Raw genomic sequence first — 18,589 nt, forward strand, 5'->3', positions numbered from 1 at the left:
TCATTTTTTAAGGTATTTCTTTTGTAAAGGAGCCAGATTTGGCAACTAGACTGAAAATCTTCCAAAATTCTGTACAAATGTGTAATATACAAATATACACAAGGCTTTTGCCAAGAAAAGACAGCACAACAACAACAGAGAGGTGGCTTTGGTGTCACATACCACCTAGGGCATCTCAACACCCCCTAGGAATGTGAGGGGCTGATGGACCACAACATAGGCTACACATGTAAAACACACTACATTACACTATGTACACCGGAGTATAAAAGACCCACTGTCCCCTCGGCCAGCTCACAAGCCCTCTGGCAGGAAGGAAGGCCATTCACTAGACAACTCATATAAGGGGAACTCCTTTAAGTGGGAGAACCTTGCAGAATGAAGTGGTTCACCCTAAAAACTATTAACAGCACAAGGCATGCCCTTAAAGAGACAGGTGGTTAAGAGTGAATTCAGGAGATGGGCCACGCCTTGTGCCCTGTGGAGCTCCTCCTCATCTCTCTCTTCTCTCTCTCTGAGTATCACTCCATCTCAGTGAACCGGGCAAACATAGCCTTCCGGACAGCATCTTTGTAGGAGTCTGCACCAGACAGTCCGTATGCGCTTCCTTTGGCTCCTAGGCCAGCTCCTTTTAGCCGGACTTGAGCCTGGAGGAACAAAACCACTGTCAGCAGCCAGCAGGCGGGGTGTGGATTGTTCCCACTCCCTCTTATCCAGCCCCTGCTGAGCAGGACCACCCATCAGAAGACAGAAGAGAAGAAGTTTTATATGAAGACAAGGATTTCTATACTGGAGACCTGGACCAGGTTTAAGAACTGAAGGAATAAAATGGGCTAAGGAAGACAGGCAGACGGAGCCCGCCCCTCGCCCAAGGCCTGCTCAGCAAGCATTCCTGCCTAGTAAGAGCCCAAAGCACTCCACTGAAGCCCAGGAAAGGCATGGTAATCATGGGCACAGATCACAGCAGCACAGCCCAATGTGTCAGCAGAACTTGCTTGCAGAGGATAAACACGATCTTTAAGAGTCTGTCTTAAGCTGTGTTCCCAGGCCAGAGAGGGAAAAATCACTGGCAGTGCTCTTGTCTAGAAGGCCAGTGGGTGCGGGGCCTCTGATGCTGGGATTATATCTCAATCTGGACTCTGACCAACTAAAAGATTTCTTATCATGGACGAAAATCCTACTGTTATCTTTTTATACATAACCAAAATCGCTTAGAAAATTAAAGCACAGTATCTTTTAAAAAACCCAATCTAGGCTACATGGGTCTGAGTTGGTGTTAAGTAAGGTTTGTTTATAACAAAGGACACAAAAATACACAGTCCTTAGGAGAAAATAGGTTTTACCTAAAGAAACCTAAAAACCAGAAAAATCAAGTGGGGTGCCATAGACATTCCTTTCAATTGACATCTTAAAAGGGGGGTGAAATACGGGAGGGAGGCAGGGAACAAGACTCCCACTGGGTGGTGGCAATGTGATCTGGCCAAGGAGACTGCCCTTTGTGGTAAGGTAAGGTGCCCCTGGGTCCTGCGCCCTCGGGCACTTTGATCTCATCTCATTTCACCCCTGGAATAAACCTGCAAAGCCCCTGAAGCCCAATCCTACTGCTTACCTCAATGGGGGCCGTGATGCCTTGACACTTTCTTCCCAAACCTGAGCCTTCCCGCCAACCCATGGCCTGCAGCATCTTGTTGCCAATGTTACTGTGGTCAATGCCATCTTTGGTGGGCTGCTCGTAATTCCTGCCAGTGGCAAACACACAGTTACTTAAAACAGCCAGAGCCCCAGCTAACGAAGTGGAAAATGTGCACAACACATACACAGTGCCAGCATCAAACTGCTTCTTGCGCTTTGGCTCTGGAGGTTCTGGAATGCCGTACTTCTCCCGTCTTTCTGCGGCTCGATCTCGGTATTTCATCTACATGGGAGAATAAACACTGCTAGAGATATTCAGACTTCAACCTGTAACACTGGTTAATGTGCCTATACTTCAAGATTATCACCTCAAGTATTTTTTTAAATCTGGAGCTTGGCCTTTTAGAGTGGTCTGAAATGCCAAATGCCCTTCTTCCCCCTCACTCCACTTAGTCATAGTGAAAATGGCAGGTTGGCAGAGATGAATCGTGTGCAGAACCTAGGGCAGAACTATGTCTCCATCAAGCAGTTTTATTTAATGAGCCGCTACTTGTCAAGCTCTTTTTTCTTTCTTTTGGTGAGGAAGATTGGCTCTGAGCTAACATCTGTGCCAACTTCCTCTATTTTCTAAGTGGGACGCCTGACACAGCATGGCTTGATAAGCAGTGTGTAGGTCTGCACCCAGCATCCGAATCTGCAAACCCTGGCTCACAAAAGTGCAATGTGTGAACTTCACTGCTATGCCACCAGGCCGGCCCCTCAGGGGTCCAGGCTTCAACCAGCCTGCAGGGCCATGGGTACAGACTGTCAAGGTCCTAGAGGTAGAGGAGGGAGCTGCTCTTCCCCTTCGGTATTTGGACAGGCCCACCTCCAGGGACAGACAGCACCAAGGAGGCTTCCAGAGACGTGTTCAGCAGTCCCTGGGGAGCTGGGACCATAAACAGTGGAAAAAAACAGGAAAGCAAAAGCCCTACAGATACCTCAGAATTATCTTGGGGTGGGAAATGTCCAGTAACTTGCCCATTGGTTCTTTTTTTCTTCTTCTTCTTCTCCCCAAAGCCCCCCAGTACACAGTTGTATATTCTAGTTGCAGGTCCTTCTGGTTGTGCTATGTGGGATGCCGCCTCAGCATGGCCTGATGAGTAGTGCTAGGTTCATGCCCAGGATCTGAACCAGCAAAACTCTGGGCTGCTGGAGCAGAGCGCACAAACCCAACCACTCGACCATGGGGTCGGCCCCTCGTTTCTAACCCATAGGCCTCTATTTATATTTAAAACCCTGCTTGACTGGTCATCAACCCGCCTCATCAAACTATCTGCCTGCACACTACTGGCCTCAGTCTTCTTCTGCCTTCACCCCAAGCCCTGATCTGTCCTGCCCTGCCCACTGCTTCCTTCCATATCACCTGCAATCTTCTTACGCCCTGCTGTCCCCTGGGCCTAATTTGAAGCCTCCCTCATTACCCTTGAAGGCTTCCCTGGCCAAGCCAAACAAGATCAACCTCCCTTCCTGAAATCCAGTGTAGTTCACCAGCCAGTATTTGGCATTCAGGACTTGTGGGCAGTCTTGAGGGTGTGCTTCTGTCTGTACACTCTCATAAAGGGACAGTGTGGGGTCCACAAAGGACATATAGCAAGGGTCCAGTCTACATGAGCCACAATGGCCCAGTGACAAGTGTGTAACAAATCCTACCCTGCCCTTGGGACCTGGAACTAAGTGCTATAAATAAAAGCTAAACGCAAATATCCCCAAATCTCTTTCTAGTTGCACATTGACCCTCATTCACCTCTCTCTCCCTCAGCTCCAAGGCTTCCAGCTCCTGCTCGCTCAGCCTGGATCGTCGGTAGATGTCCATGTTTTGCTAAACAAGAGATTTTACAGACACAGTAAGAATTCAGACCATCCCAAATTGAAATGTCATAACATGATCAATATCTATGTATTCTAAGAGCCAAAGCCTAATTCGATAGTATGGCATGAAAACCAGAGCCTGGTGTATATGGAGCTGCCATGCCCCTTTCTCCTTCATAATCTGGACAGACTATCTAATCAGGAACCATCTTCTAAAAGGTAATCATTCAATACAGGTGTTCACTACTGTCAGGGCACTTGCACTGTCGCCCTGTCTCACTGCCTCCCCTCCCCACCTCAGATCAGCTCAGAGAAGCATGGCCACCTTGTGTAGGTCTGAGAGCTGCTGGTGCCTGACCAAGGCGTCTCTGTTTGGGAACTGGCGCCGGCAGAGCAGGCAGGCCATCTTCTTCCAGTCAGCCAGCTTCTCTTCCTCACTCTCAAGTCTCTCCACCAGCTCCTCCTCATTGTCACTGTCACCACTGTAAGCAGCAACCAGACCCCTCTGGGGACAAAAGGAGGGTGTGTCATTAGAAATGTACAAGAAAAAGGTAGTGACGTCATGTATCTGGATAAAGTAACGCCTAATCCAAGATGTGAGAGAACTCTCATTACTCTGTCATACTTTAGTAATGAAGTAATGAATTGCATTTCATCCGCCTCTATGGAGCAGTCAGGTCCTCAAATGCTGGATCTGACAGCCTCCTGGTACCAACTTCCTGTGGCCAGAAAGTTCCGGGATGGCTGTTTTCAAACCACTGACCACGCATGAAAACCCCAAATACAACAGATCAGAGTAATGGCCCATCCAGATCAGTATCTATCAAGTAAAATATGTTTTTTCTTGTCTTAACTTTCTCTTTCCAGATCGTTAAAACTCTTTATTTACAAACGCAATGAAACTCAATTACTGAGCTTAAGAATTCAGGCTTCATTCACTACTCCATCTCACCTTCTCTCACACAGGGAAAATAAAGCCCTGAACATGGATTCTATGTGCAGAAGCTGCTCCAAATACCCACTGACAGTGACCACATCCAGTTTTAAGTAGGAATCACATTAGTTAATATGCAGACGAGATTCAAACTGAGACAGAAACCACAGCTATGATCTTTCAAACACTGGTGGTAACTTCCTTACTTTGAGGGGATTCTCCTCGTCTCCATTTCGTACCAGTTCTGGAATGAGCTGCTGTCTCTCAGCCAAGGCTCCCTGGGAAACAGAGAGAGTAAGTCATAAGCCTCAAGTTTTACTTAAGTTTTCCTTATGAAATACGACTATTCCTGCTACTGTTACCTTCTTCTCAAAGAGAGCAAAGCCAGCATCTGCTGCAGCAGATTCTCTTCTTTCTTCTTCCCTCAAGGAATTAACAGGTTGAAAGCTGTTTTTAAAATTTTCTTTCTGCTTGTTTAAACTCTTAGCCCAGCGTTCCATGTCTTTGGCAATCTAATGTCAAACAACCACCACAAAAAAACATTTAGATAGAAGGACTTGAAAACACTTAGTCTCCCTGAGCTGTGACAGTAAGCCCTTAAGGGTCTTATCTCAACCACACGTTCCGCAACAAAACCCCCTCTGCGTTTACTTCTACCTATTAGTATCTTCATGAGATGCCACTGCATACAACGAAAGTCATTAATAAATACTGTTTGAAAGCCTGTGAGTCTTCCAGGATTTCTTTTTCCCTAAGTATATTAGGCAACTGACAGACAGTCAATGCATGCTAACACTAAAAAATTGCAAAATGCCCTATGAACTTAATGTAAATAAGATGTGCAGGCCAGTTTTTAAGAATCCAAGTAAAGCTGGCATAAATGCCACAACCCCCAAAAGACTAAAAATTAAGCCCAATACCCCACAGAGACATATGGGTCCCCCTGGCTGGGTCATGTTCTCACCTGCTGGGCTGTTTTGCTCTTGGGTTTCTCCTTCTTTTCCTTCCCCTCTTTTGCAGGAGGTAGGCCTGTCTGCTGGTGAGAGCTAGACTCTGCAGCTGGCACATAGGTCTCTTTCTCTCCATCCCAGTAAAGGTACTGCTGAGTTAAAGAATTGTAGTAGTACTAGAAAAAACCAACAAACAATTAATGCAGACGTTCTGCTATGTCAAACCAGTAACTTAAAGGAATATTTTGTCAAAAAGGCAAGTCGAAGTTGTTTTGTCAAAAAAACCCAAACACACAAACATAAAACATGTTGTGGACCACTAATATTTCCTTACCAGAGAGGAGCTACTGTACACCTTGGTGTAAGTAAGGATGATGAGCCAGCCACAGAAAAGGTGCAAAACTTCTTAGGCAAAAGTAGAATACAGTTTCTTCTCAAGAGTCTAGTTCCCATTAATTGAATCCCCGGGACTGGAGGGCATCCAAAGAGCAGTGTGTTCTACTCCTTTCCACAGACAGACCATTTATACAAACCAAGGGACCAGAACAAGAACAGGTGGCTCAGGAGGAGCTTTTACTCATACATCCTCCATGACAACCAGTTAGAAGTTCATCATCAGGTTCAACCACACACAACCCTTATGGACACCCAGGAAACCAAATAAGGGTTGTAAAACGCTAGCTTGACAGCGTGGAAGGAGATGACGGGTGAAGGAACCCGATCTGAAGTATGTGGAAAGAACTGCAACAGAGGACAGGTAGCACCTATGTCTCTTTTTTATTCCCCAGTCACTCACTCTGCCTGGTCAACAGGGACTCAGGAGACACTGTCTGTTATGTCTTTTCGGGAGAAGATGGTGTGGGTCACAGACACAGGAGTCACAGCTTCTATGGTCACCAAGGAGAACCTCCTAGGTAATGGTCAGACTTCACAAATGAGACAAGTGGAAGAACCACACAGAGGCTCAGCCTGCTCAGGCAGGTGCTACACAGCTTCACACCTTACTCAGAAACCACAAGCTCTCAATGCTAAGTTCCTGTTAAAAGCACTTGCTTTACCATTCTATATACACAGCTCCTGGCCATAAATGGTTGTTTATTTATGGAGTGTTAAAGTTGCTTTTCCTCTTTAAAAGTTATATGCACCACCAAAAATAAAACATCACTCCACAGATCTGCTAATTTCTACCCTCAAGAATATACAGGGATGCTAAGTAAAAGAAGCTGGACATAAAAGGTCACTTTTTTTTGAAAGATTGGCACCTGAGCTAACATCTGTTGCCAATCTTTTTTTTTCTTTTTTAATTCTCCCCAAAGCCCCTCAGTACATAGTTGTATATTTTTAGTTGTGGGTCCCTCTAGTTGTGGCATGTGGGATGCCACCTTAGCATGGCTTGATGAGTGGTGCCATGTCCACACCGAGAATCCAAACTGGCGAAACCTGGGCCGCCAAAGCGCTGTGCACAAACTTAACCACTTGGCCACAGGGCCGGCTCCAAAAAGGTCACATTTTATCTGATTCCATTTATATGACATGTCTAGAACAGGCAAATCCATAGAGACAGTGGTTGCTGGAATGAGAAGAGACTAGGGAGTGAGTGCTTAATGGGTAAAGAGTTTCTTTTGGAGTGATGAAAATGTTCTGGAATTAGATAGTGGTGATGGTTGCACAACACTATGAATGCCATCTCATATAAAAAAAGAGAATATATAAGAAAAAAATCACCATTTAAAATTTCTATCTAGGTCTTTATATAAAGGTTAACAGCCACCTATAAATTTTAACTTGACAAAATAATGCACGGTAACAGAAGTCAGAATAATGGCTACTGAAGGGGGAGGGTACTGACCGGCAAGGTGCATGAGGAAACTTTCAGTGTGCTAGGAATGTTCTCTCTCTTATCTCAGTGCTGGTATACGTATTGTATATACATGTACACATTCAAAGAACTGCACACTTCAGTTTCATGCATATATATGTACATTATACCTCAAAACATTTTTTTAACCTTAAAATAAAAATTTAAATCCTAAATAAAAATTACATCTTGGTGGTTTTAAAGAGGTTAAAAAACTAATCTGGGTTACGTGCTTCTTTGCAGGGGATATTTCATTTCATGCCTCATAAATGGACTAAGTGAAATTAAGATACTTCTAGTAAAACTGAGGAAAACAGTACACTTACCTGCGAGTTGGGGTCATAGTACAGCCCTGTTGTCGGGTCATAATAATATCCTGAAGATTCATCATACTGGTAAGTGGACGTGTCAGGCACTGCTGCAAAAACAAAATCCAGCACAGTCATTCGAGGTAGGAAACTGGCTTCACTTCAAATTCTAAGCCATCGAGATGCAGCTGGCCTTAATGGTGTTCTTCTCTCACATCCCCAAGTGTCCCTCTGACACCCACAAAGGGAGAGGAATTCTTATTAAACAAAGACAACAACTAGGACCTTCCAACTGTCAACAGCCCCATGAGGTTTGGCTTACCATATTTGGTACCAGGAACTACACCAGTGGGGGAAGCGGCTGGGGCCTGTGTACTTGTGCTAGTGCTAGGCTGTGCTTCCTCAGTCTGCAAAGAACAGCACCTTCAATATAATTTCAACTGTAAAGCCTCTTAAGAGAACTAAATCACTGCAATCATCCAGTAGGAAGGGCTCCCTTGACAGATACACTGTAGCAACCGTCTAAGGCAAGCCTTGAGCAAGACATATACTGACAACTTCCTTCCTACTGGTCAAGTGGAAGCATGCACAAAGTGTAAATATACCCTGTTGGGAATCTTAAAATACATACACAAAGTTATTTTATTACCTAATACTATCAGACAGAGAGAAGTAAGGTTGGAATGTGTATTATTCAATCCTGATTCACACAGCAGGAAAGGATAATACTTGTACAGCAAAACAAGGCTCCCCCAACAGTCACCAGTTCTGTATGTAGGACGACAGGTTACCGGAGAGCCAGGTGGATTGGAGGTTTGATTATACAGCTGGGGACTCTGGGACACTACAGCTGCCGAGGTGGTGGTCACCGCTGTGCCTGATGGTAAACACAGGGATTAGGAAGAGCCAAGGCACTGAACTCCAAGCCAAACCCCTTTATCTGTAATGTCCAATCTAGCCTTCTGTTTTGTATATGTCAGTTCTTAATAATCTCATTCCCACTAAGCACCCCGAACCTCTAACATGTTCATATTTATAACCCTACTAGAATATGACACACAAAGTTAAACATTTTGTATAATGACTAAGAACAAAGGGAAGAAAGAATCCAGATCTGCTCTGGGGTTGAGAAAAGATTTAACTATAAGGTTCTTATCATTCTGGACCAAAAACTAAAGCAAAGCCTTCTTCTTCTTTTTTTTTTTTTTGGAGGAAGATTAGCCCTGAGCTAACATCTGCTTCCAATCCTCCTCTTTTTGCTGAGGAAGACTGGCCCTGAGCTAACATCCGTGCCCATCTTCCTCTACTTTATATGTGGGACGAGCAGGGCCATGTCCGCACACAGGATCCGAACTGGTGAACCCTGGGCCGCTGAAGCAGAACGTGAGAACTTAACTGCTGTGTCACTGGGCCGACCCACAAACGCTTCTTATAGTGACCCTTCTGATTGATGTCTGGGCACCTGACTCTAGGGCCACACCCTCTCTGCTCACCTGAATCTACCTGGGCACCCACAATTCCTAACAACACAGAGAGGGGAAATACAGAGTTGAATTCCAAGGATGAACATTGATCACGATACGGTCTCTAAAAGGTTGTTATCAGCTCTCAGTGTACACGAGCAACCTAATCTTCCTCAAATCCTTAGGCACATGGTGACAACCCTGAATGTGACCCCCTCAGTCTCGCAGGGAGATGGACTAGTAGCTTTCGGTCTAGTTAGAACATCTAGTTATAGCTCTTCAATGATGGTTGCTTAAGCAAAAGATAAAAGGGAGATGAAGTCTACTAACCTGACGCAGATGATGCATCAGATTCCAATCCTCCAGCTTGTTGCTGATAAAACTGTTGGTAATCCTGTGAGTACTGAAAAAAAGTCCACCGTTAAAGCTGCTATTCTCAGACATACTCTGAGGACTAGACGTTGGATGACGGTCAAATCTACCTACCTGAGCATACTGGGCATAGCCATCCTGGCCTGGCTGTAGGTAACTGTAGTCAACACTGCCTCCTTCTCCACTCTGAGACTACAAAATGTTAAAAGAAAGAGGAAACAGGGACAAACTTAGCGGACATCAAGGAAAGAAGCCATGAATATTCCCTAAAAACATTTTAGAAAGCTTCTAAGACAAGTACTACAGACTAGGTCACTTCTGGGAATTTGGGCAACACCACGACACTACTTTGGGCAAAAAGATCCTCCATCTTACCTGGGTGGATGACCACTGAGCAGCAGCAATGGCTGTACTAGCCACAGAGAAGGCGCTGACGCGGTTACCATCTGGGAGGACCAAGTCTCTGAAACCACAAAGACCCAGTTATGTGATTCTATCTCAATACGCTCCCAATCAGCGCTCCCACTCTGCCAAGGAAATAGCAATTCACTACAGCCTTTGTTGGGAGGTCTCAAATGCCGGCAAGGCCACATTTCAGAGTGGGGAGGGGTCTTTATAAGCAAATTCCTCAGTTGGTAAGTGTTCCTGTAGTATCACTGGTCTACTTTGTACCCTGCCATCTACTAAGGTGTCTGTTGGATGAGCAATATTAGAAATGGGAAATTCATATAGCTAGATTGAAGCTCTATATACACGAAGCTATTAGAATGCTGTTCTCTAAGGAACGGATTATTTCCAGGTGGGTTTGCACTATCTTGAAACAGTCTGCATAGCACATATTCTCAACCCATCTGCCATGTCTGCCTTTGTCCTGCTCTGAAGTTTTCTGGCAACTGGTTACTGAGGACAGGAGAGAATAAACTCTAAGAGGAGACAACTGTCTCCCTCCTGGCCTTGGCAACCAAGAAGGATAGTGTCTCAGCATAGAGAACATGGGCTTAGGGTATAGTTAGCAAAGCATCCCTGGATGCAAATGCAATGGTTTGAAATAAGGACAAGGAAGCCACTCACTTTCTGGCACTTTTTGCAAAATCAACTCCAATAGTTTTGCCATCAATTTTCAAGGGAGGATGTAGACTCTGTAATATCTGAAGCAACTGAGAAGCATCCTGAGGAAGAATGTGAACAAACAACTTTTTCATATAATTAAAAATCTCTTCCTACTACCTATCCCATTCAAAGAAACAGAACTATTAAAAAAGACCAAGTAATTCATTATTTTCTGCAGATATGAAACCTTGACGAAAAATACCCCTCTTTCCTCCAGGGCATGAAATTAGAACTAAACCATGGCTCAAACTTCAGTTCTGCCAGTTATCTACATTATATATATAGACGCACTATTTTTACCACTAACTGAAGTAATCAGTCTGTAATTTAGCACTGCAATAACTGTCATCATGTAGTCTTGAACTTTGGGTTCCAGGAGCTTTTCAGATAGTATTACAACTGGATGAACCACATGTGCCTCAGTTTTTTTTAAAAGGAAAGATTCAATGAGCATCTCACCATTGCAGAAGATAGCTGCACAAATGCGAAGCCTCTGTTCTGCTGAGTCTGTTTGTCTTTTATGAGGCGAATGTTATTGACAGCTAAGGATGCGTAGGGAGACAGCGCTGTCATGATGGAATCCACCACAGTGTGTGGAGCTATGTTTCGAAGTATGATTGCTGAGGGTGAATGAGACAAATGACATATGTATGCATTGCCACCACCAATGCTTTCCAAGGCAGGTTAAAGTACAAACAAACAAATCCATTTTGGGAGGTTCCTAGTGTATCTTTCACTTTGACATGGAGAAGATTCAATCTTTTATGGGACAACCTGAAGCTGCTGCTGCTTATTAAAAAAGGGTAAGAGAACAAAAACTTCCAACTGAGGTTAACTTCTAACATAAAAGCCAAAAGATTATCCTTGAACTTACTATCACAGTAGTAATCCACAGACTGAACTGATTCTGTGGTTCCAGGGGGCACTTCCTGTTCAGAGTCTGTAAGAAGGGAAGGAGCGAGAGAGACTAGGTAACTAAAGACGAACAAACGACAAACCAGAGTATTTTCAGTAAAGGAATACATTCAAATCCCAAAGTTTTAATTCTAAGTAAATGTAGTAGTGAATTTTTTTCTTTTTCAACTATTTGTGGCTATAGTAAAACCTCATTAATTTTGACATGATAAATGTGGGATGCAAAAATTGGGCCCGTGGAGGACTGACATTACCTTTGGACTAAAGAAAAGAGAGGCAGAATGCAAGTCAGGCAAGCGAACTTAATTTTGGAAAATAAAAGAACTCTGCACTCTCATAATCATCAGCAGCATTTATCCAACCTAAAGAAGATTTAAGGAAAATATACAAGTTACCTGTTTAAATGTCCTACAATCTATATTTTCCCTCATGTTCACAGACAACTTATTTAGTTAGGTTTTAATGCATATTCCAAACAGCTGAATCTGGGCTTACCAAACTTGTCCGCTCCACATCGGAAGCATTTTAGTCTTTTCCTGAAATTGTTCAGGCAGCACTGGAAAAAAAAATTTTCTCTGTAATTATTTCTCACAGCAGGCCAGGCTTACAAGTAACAATGCCGGTTGGGGCAACAGGGCCATGGGCAAGTCCCAGCAAGCTACATAGAAAAGCAGAAAGTGATATCATGTATCCAAGACGTATTCACCTAAAAATTCAGAATGCGCCACTAAAAATTCAGAATGCTCCACTATGTGAATTCTTCCAAGAAAAACAAATCTTGATGCATTTTGAAGTAGAATTTTATTTTTATCAAGTTGGAGAAAAGTTTCAGTTCACCCAAAATCCCTACAGCAAGCCACTGGCAAAGTTCTTCCTTATGTCAGAAGAGCACTATATGGACCACTCCATACAAACACAAAGTAAATGGAATACTGCCCAGTCCCCTACTGGACATGGGACACATGAAGAAGAAAGATTTTGAGTACTCCCAAAATGTCAATGGCAACACCCAAGTTCAAAATGCTGCATCGCTGACAGGACCATAAAAGACACCATATAACTTGAGCAGGGTCACAAAGATATTTGTTAATGTAATTAAGAGACTGTGAAAAGATGAGAGCTCTAGAATTCAAGAAACAGTAAAGTGAAACAAACTTATTATCTTAATTGAAACACTGGGTTTAGAACCTGGATCTTAAATAAAATCTCTAATGTTCTAGGGATTCTGTTCTCTAATACCTATACAGGAGGACCCAAAGAAAGTCACAAAGCATGAAAATCACCTTATGATAAAAGCTGGTGATTGTGTACTTACTAGTTTCCTTGTGTGGAAGATGAAATAAACAAATAGAAAACAACAAAACCTTGAAGGAGTTTTATATATTTGAAAAGAACACATGCTTACCTTGTTACAAAGCCAATCTTCAAACTTAGGTCTGGGGTTGCTATAATGCATTGCAATGTGCTTTCCTTGAATCACCAACTTTTTCTGTAAAAAAAGAAGTAATTAGTTATTCCCATTGTGAGGAACATGTGTCCATTTTCCCAGGGCAGAGCACACTTCGGAAAAATCAGTGCTCTGGAATTAAATGGACAACATACGGGGAGGACCAACCACCGCCACCTATACTCTGCCCATCCAATCCTTCAGATAGGCAGTAAGAGAATGGGATGCGGAGTAAAGGTAAACGGAGTCAGGGAGTGCTGAGAAAGCTGCCAAACACTAAACGCTGACATGCACCAGGCCAGGCCGTGTCTCCAGCAGAGACAGAAGTCCTAACATTCAGCATTGATAGGCTGCCTGAGAGTGACAGTCTATTTCAAAAAGCAGAAGACACAACTCTCCCAGTTCTGAGGTTGTCTCCTGCTTTAGCCCTTAGCATGGTGTCCTTGGGCTTCGCTTCACTTTTCCCCCAGTCCCCCATCCTTACGCAAAGTAAAAGCCTTTATATTGCCCCTTCTCCCAAACTCTTGCTTCAGGATGTGTCCTTTGGGGGACAAGGGGAGGGGAACCGATTTTTAAAGGGAATCTGGTTACAACTCTTTCTCAGGAGGGACTATTCTGAATGCCATCAACTCTAAAACAGCTAAATGAGATTTCTTCCTGTCAACTGCAACCATGTAATGTCCTAGGTGACAGATGTGTTTTTCACTGAAATACATGGTACTCTCTTCAAGATGAGTAACCAGGAGGCCAATGAAGTTTCTTCAGGGGGGCAGGAAAAGTTCGTAAATGTTCTCACACCACTTCATCCTTTAAGTCAACCATGTGACTAAAAGGAACTTAACTTTAAAAGGTCAAAACTCTGAGCTCAGTCAGTCTAGCCAAAAGTATACCCAGCAATTACCCCTAAAGAGCCTTCATTTAACAAGAGCACCTTCTCTTTTTCTTTTTATTTGGGAGGAAGGGAAAGGGAGTGGGGTGTTCTGACACTATCACAACAGATTTAAGTAGGAGGTTAGACATCCAGATTTTTTAAAGGAGTCTAACCCCTCTAACCATACATACTGTTGAGCAATTTGGTTCTTGCGAATCTTGTAAGAGTTAAGACATGCTGTGAATGTTGTTTCTGCAATATCTAAAAGCAAGACTGCATGTCTGGCCAGGAGGGAAAGTGCTGAAGGGCCATCCACTCACTGTGTTGTACAGAAGTAAAAATAAATAAGTTGGGATATATGTCAACAGATCATCCCACTCAGAGGGATGTGCGCTGGGGGAGACTCCAAACTACCACTAAGTCCCTAATCCTATTGGCCTTTTATTTCTGGAGTGAATTTGAACTGTAATGAAGTATTACACATTAACATAGCTTTGTATACATTAAAATTGTGGAGATTTTTTTAAATGTCTTACAGGTTTTAATTTCTTAGGAGTTTTAAACTCCCAGGCAAGTCATTCTGATACATCCACTGCATCAAAAGATGCTGTCACATCAAGAAAGTGGATTCACATGAAGTTTATGTTCTGAATTTACTAGGATGGTGTCCATGGTATGAAATGAATGAAGATCTACTTTTATAAGATTAGGCTGCCACCTCTGGGTTAAGAAAAAGAGAGGCTTAAAAATCTAACAAATCATTCAATCAAAATGACACCCTCATTAGTGAGACTTGTTACAAATGGCCATATATTATCAATCAGAGTATAACTCTTATTTATGGGTGACAAATCATAAAATACTGTTGAAAAGCAACATAATGAGTTAAGCAAATTTCCCAGAATGCACTTAATTAAGGCATTTGATACTGTGCTTTGGAGTTCTGGCAAAAAATGTTATTTAAGTGTCAAGCACTGAACATTATCTTGACAAACTGTAGAACACTTCAGTCAATGCCACATCAAAGAACCATCAATGATTTGCTTTGAACAGACTATAAAAGGCATTCTCAGGGAGATTAGAATGTTAATGCCACTCTAATTAGATTAGACAGCAGCAGGACACCAGCTCCCAGGCTAATCTCATCAGACTTCTTGTTCATAAATTCCACGAGGTCCTTAAATAGTCCTTGAAGACCCAATGAGCAGTTACGCCTCCAGGCTTGTGGTCTCCAAGCAGAAATAAGAAATTACTCATATAATGCCTGTAGCAGACTTCTATTATATTCTTTTCACCGTCAAATCGAGAGTTGGATATTCTAAGATTACTCTCAATGGACAGAATGAATAGGAATATCATCAGGTAGGGAAAAAGGGAGTATTCAAGATGTTTTGGTAATTACCAGGCAGGTATTCTGTGGTTAACAAAGCCCTGCCATGTAGCCATGTTTAAAGGCAGAGCAAATTCTGTAATGCAGTCCTTGGTACTATATTTATTCTAGCAATATCAATTTTAATATATACAAAGCTTTTCTTTTTTTAAAGTCACTCCTTTGGAACAAACCACTCCTTCAACCTTTTTTATTTTTTTAATTGTACAGACTTGTTCCATTTTCATGAATATCTAGACTTGGTGAGTGAAGCAACCTGATTGGCTTCCATCCAGCTGGTAGCATCTTGCAAGTGATAAAACTCCACGAAGGCGAAACCACGGCTTACACCTAGAGACAGCATTCAGATATAGACGGGATACTTGTGTTAGTCAGTTCCTTTATAACAGGTGAATCTCTCTCCCACTGCTTCAACACTGCGTGACAAAGCCAATTGGGAAGCAGCTTTACAAATGTGACTTGACTTGGGGATCTTCTTGATACTTTGCCATGGCAAGGAACCAAGCCGCCTGAACTAAACGCCACTCGATTTGATTCCACGCTTAAAAAGTAACCATGCAACCGACTACAAACAGTCAAACAAGGAGTTTATAATCACTACTTACCGAAGGAAAAAAAGCCCCTAAAAACAAAGTTTTTAAAAAGGTCCTCAGATGCTCTCTAACATCGTTTTCAAAGAGTCACATTCCTTAGCCATGGCAAACCTTTCATTCTGAATTCATGTGCTTGAAGACTGGGGGTATCAGGATGTTCTTTAGGGACTGAGGTGGGAATGGGGAAGAGAACCAGAACAGCAGGAACTAAGTAAGCTCTCACCTGTTTTCCTCTTCATCAGCCTCACATCCGCAGGCTGAGGGCCTTCAAAGGATTCCATCATTTCTCGAATCTGCATAGGGTATCACACATTTAGTTAAAGCTTCAGCCACAAACTACTCCATACCAAAGAAAGTTCAAGGACTGGGGATTACATCAACTGCTTAATTAGCAAAGTTTTTAACTTCTAACTTCAAAATGCAATTATTCTAAAAATGGAATAAAAGAAGGAACACTTCTCATGGAAATTAATGTATTATAACAGCCTTGAAGGCACTCTTTATATGCTGCCTGAGAATTTCCCTCAGGTACAACTATTTATGTTATGATATACAGTCTTGCTCATGGCATGCTGTTCCTCAAGCCTCCTTCCTTTAGGCTAATCTCGCTGTCATTTGTTCTAAAGGACCAGAGAGAAAATGAGATTTAAGAGGCAGAGGGTGTGTCACCGTCCTCTGAAATACACGATCAAGAATCAACAGCCAAAAAACGAAGAATTCCCTCATAAGAATCATTTTCTGCACATCTTAAGAAAGAATTTTCTTATATTTATATTAACGGTGAAAATTAACAAAGCTCATAACATTCTTGGGTTCCTAACAAATCAAAATAAACATTAATTGGGCCTAGAAGAAAGAATTCTGGCTGAACGTTTGTTACTGATGTCAGACCAAACACTTACTGCAAAAAGTCATGATAAAAATAAATATATTAGTCTCTTTATCAATCATACCAGGAAGCAATACTCCCAGGGAAAAAAAAAGGGCCAAATTTGTGAAACAGAAATTCTTAGTGGCCCTAACTTTCAATAATTATGTGCAAAGGCTGCAGGATTACATACTGTCGATCCTTATTATCTATAGATTCTGTTATTTGCAAAATTGCCTACTCACTAAAATTTGTAACTCCAAATAAAAACCTGAAGCAGTTTTATGGTTATTTGGGAACATGTGCAGAGTAGTGAAAGATTTGAGTTGCGTGATACACATGTTCCTGGCTGAGGTGACGCTTTGCCTTGTTTCAGCTTTCACGCTGTATACAAGTGTCCTTTTTACAGTCTATTTAGTGCCACATTTTCCGCAATTTTGTCCTTTTTCTTGATTTCACTGTTTAAAACGGCTCTCCAAGGGTAGTGCTGAAGGGCTGTCTAGTATTCCTAAGCACAAGAAGGATGTGATGTCCCTTACAGAGAAAATACATGTGTTAAATAAGCTTCATTCAGGCATGAGTTACACTGCTGCTGACTTTGAGTTCAATGCTAATGAATCAACAATATATATTAAATAAGATATCTTTAAACGTAGTACAAATAAACGAGGTTATGTATTGATCTGTTGATGAAAATGTTGTGACCAGAGGCTCACAGGAACCTAGCTTTGTATTTTCCCTAGGAGAGACGGTTCACTACTTGCAGCGACTTTGCAGTGCAATAAGGAGAATCGACTGTATCTATTTTTTCAAAGAGTTTGAGAAGGCTACACTGAGCCAGACCTGACCATGTGGCTCAGGTTCATGCTTAGTAAGATAGTAACTAAAAAATTAGTCTCCAGAGTAACTAAAGACAGTAACTATAAAAGCAGTGATACAGTAACATACATAGTAACATAGTTAACTAAAGATAGTTACTCCAAGAAATTCACATCAGTGGGGAGACTAAACTGAAAAAGTAAATAATAATGAAAGTTATAAACTAAAGTTCAGGAGAAAATTAAATACTATAATTTTAAAATGTTTTAAAGATCCCAATAACTACATTTTCTTTTTATTTTTTTAAAGATTTTTTAAATTTTTCTTTTTTCTCCCAAAGCCCCCCGGTACATAGTTGTGTATTTTTAGTTGTGGGTCCTTCTAGTGGCATATGGGATGCCGCCTCAGCATAGTTTGACGAGTGGTGCCATGTCCGTGTCCAGGCTTCGAACTGGTGAAACCCTGGGCCGCAGAAGCGGAGCATGCGAACTTAACCACTAGGCCAGGGGGCCGGCCCCCCAATAACTACGTTTTCTAAGGATATCACACAATATTTGGGAAACTCAGATACTCTACTTAGAAAACCAGCTTTTTTATGGTAGGCACGGCTGTCCCTGAAGAAGCCTGAAACACAGAAACATTACAATCTTGTTTCATTACCAGCAGGGAGGCCCCCAAAAGTCAGCTAGGGCACTATTCTCCCCATGCCACCCACTTCCTCTGCGGGCTCCCAGGGCCACAGGCCTAACAGACTCCTCAAGGGGGCAATCTGATCAACAAGCAAACTTTCCTAAATTGACTCCTGCAACATCTCTTGCAACCCCTACTCCACATGCCCACTGCTGCCATTACCTGAGCTCAACTCTGCCTTCTCTGTCTACCCACTACCATTCTTTCCCTCCATCATTCTAACCTGCACAGCTTTTGCTACCAGCAAAACCCCCAGTAAACTTTCTTTTATACTTAGCTGGGCTTTCAAAGACTCCAGCACCTGGCCCCAACAGCACCTTTCTATCTGCCTCTCTCCTGCTAAAAGCCTTTGATTTCAGTTAAATCAAGCTGGCTGCAAGGTCTTATCTAGATTCATTCATTATCTTTCTATTCCCAGGTCTGCTCATGTGATCCCCCTGCCCGGAGGGCCAGTCTACCATACGTTTCCCCCAGTTCTCCACCAGACCAAAACATTTCTACTCCTCAAGAATCAGCGC

The 18,589-nt window shown here is 42.6% G+C and overlaps 1 protein-coding gene across 1 annotated transcript in view; it reads right to left on the minus strand.

Annotated features, from left to right (window-relative positions):
• The window catches only part of RBM5 (RNA binding motif protein 5), a 24,727-nt gene continuing 6,138 nt past the window's right edge, over positions 1-18,589 (minus strand). Inside the window, exons 5-25 of the mRNA XM_005600642.4 lie at positions 15,918-15,987; positions 15,358-15,431; positions 12,799-12,882; positions 11,889-11,949; positions 11,353-11,418; positions 10,938-11,098; positions 10,440-10,537; positions 9,744-9,831; positions 9,483-9,560; positions 9,327-9,399; positions 8,325-8,410; positions 7,856-7,940; positions 7,552-7,643; positions 5,382-5,543; positions 4,780-4,929; positions 4,624-4,695; positions 3,809-3,988; positions 3,419-3,493; positions 1,818-1,915; positions 1,610-1,739; positions 1-647 (exon numbers count right to left, since the gene is read on the minus strand). Coding sequence (XP_005600699.1) covers positions 522-647; positions 1,610-1,739; positions 1,818-1,915; positions 3,419-3,493; positions 3,809-3,988; positions 4,624-4,695; positions 4,780-4,929; positions 5,382-5,543; positions 7,552-7,643; positions 7,856-7,940; positions 8,325-8,410; positions 9,327-9,399; positions 9,483-9,560; positions 9,744-9,831; positions 10,440-10,537; positions 10,938-11,098; positions 11,353-11,418; positions 11,889-11,949; positions 12,799-12,882; positions 15,358-15,431; positions 15,918-15,987 — 2,109 coding nt within the window. The 3' untranslated portion in view covers positions 1-521. The remainder of the gene's footprint in view (positions 648-1,609; positions 1,740-1,817; positions 1,916-3,418; positions 3,494-3,808; positions 3,989-4,623; positions 4,696-4,779; positions 4,930-5,381; positions 5,544-7,551; positions 7,644-7,855; positions 7,941-8,324; positions 8,411-9,326; positions 9,400-9,482; positions 9,561-9,743; positions 9,832-10,439; positions 10,538-10,937; positions 11,099-11,352; positions 11,419-11,888; positions 11,950-12,798; positions 12,883-15,357; positions 15,432-15,917; positions 15,988-18,589) is intronic.

Source organism: Equus caballus, chromosome 16 (assembly GCF_041296265.1).
Source record: "Equus caballus isolate H_3958 breed thoroughbred chromosome 16, TB-T2T, whole genome shotgun sequence".
In the NCBI taxonomy this organism is placed as follows: Eukaryota; Metazoa; Chordata; class Mammalia; order Perissodactyla; family Equidae; genus Equus; species Equus caballus.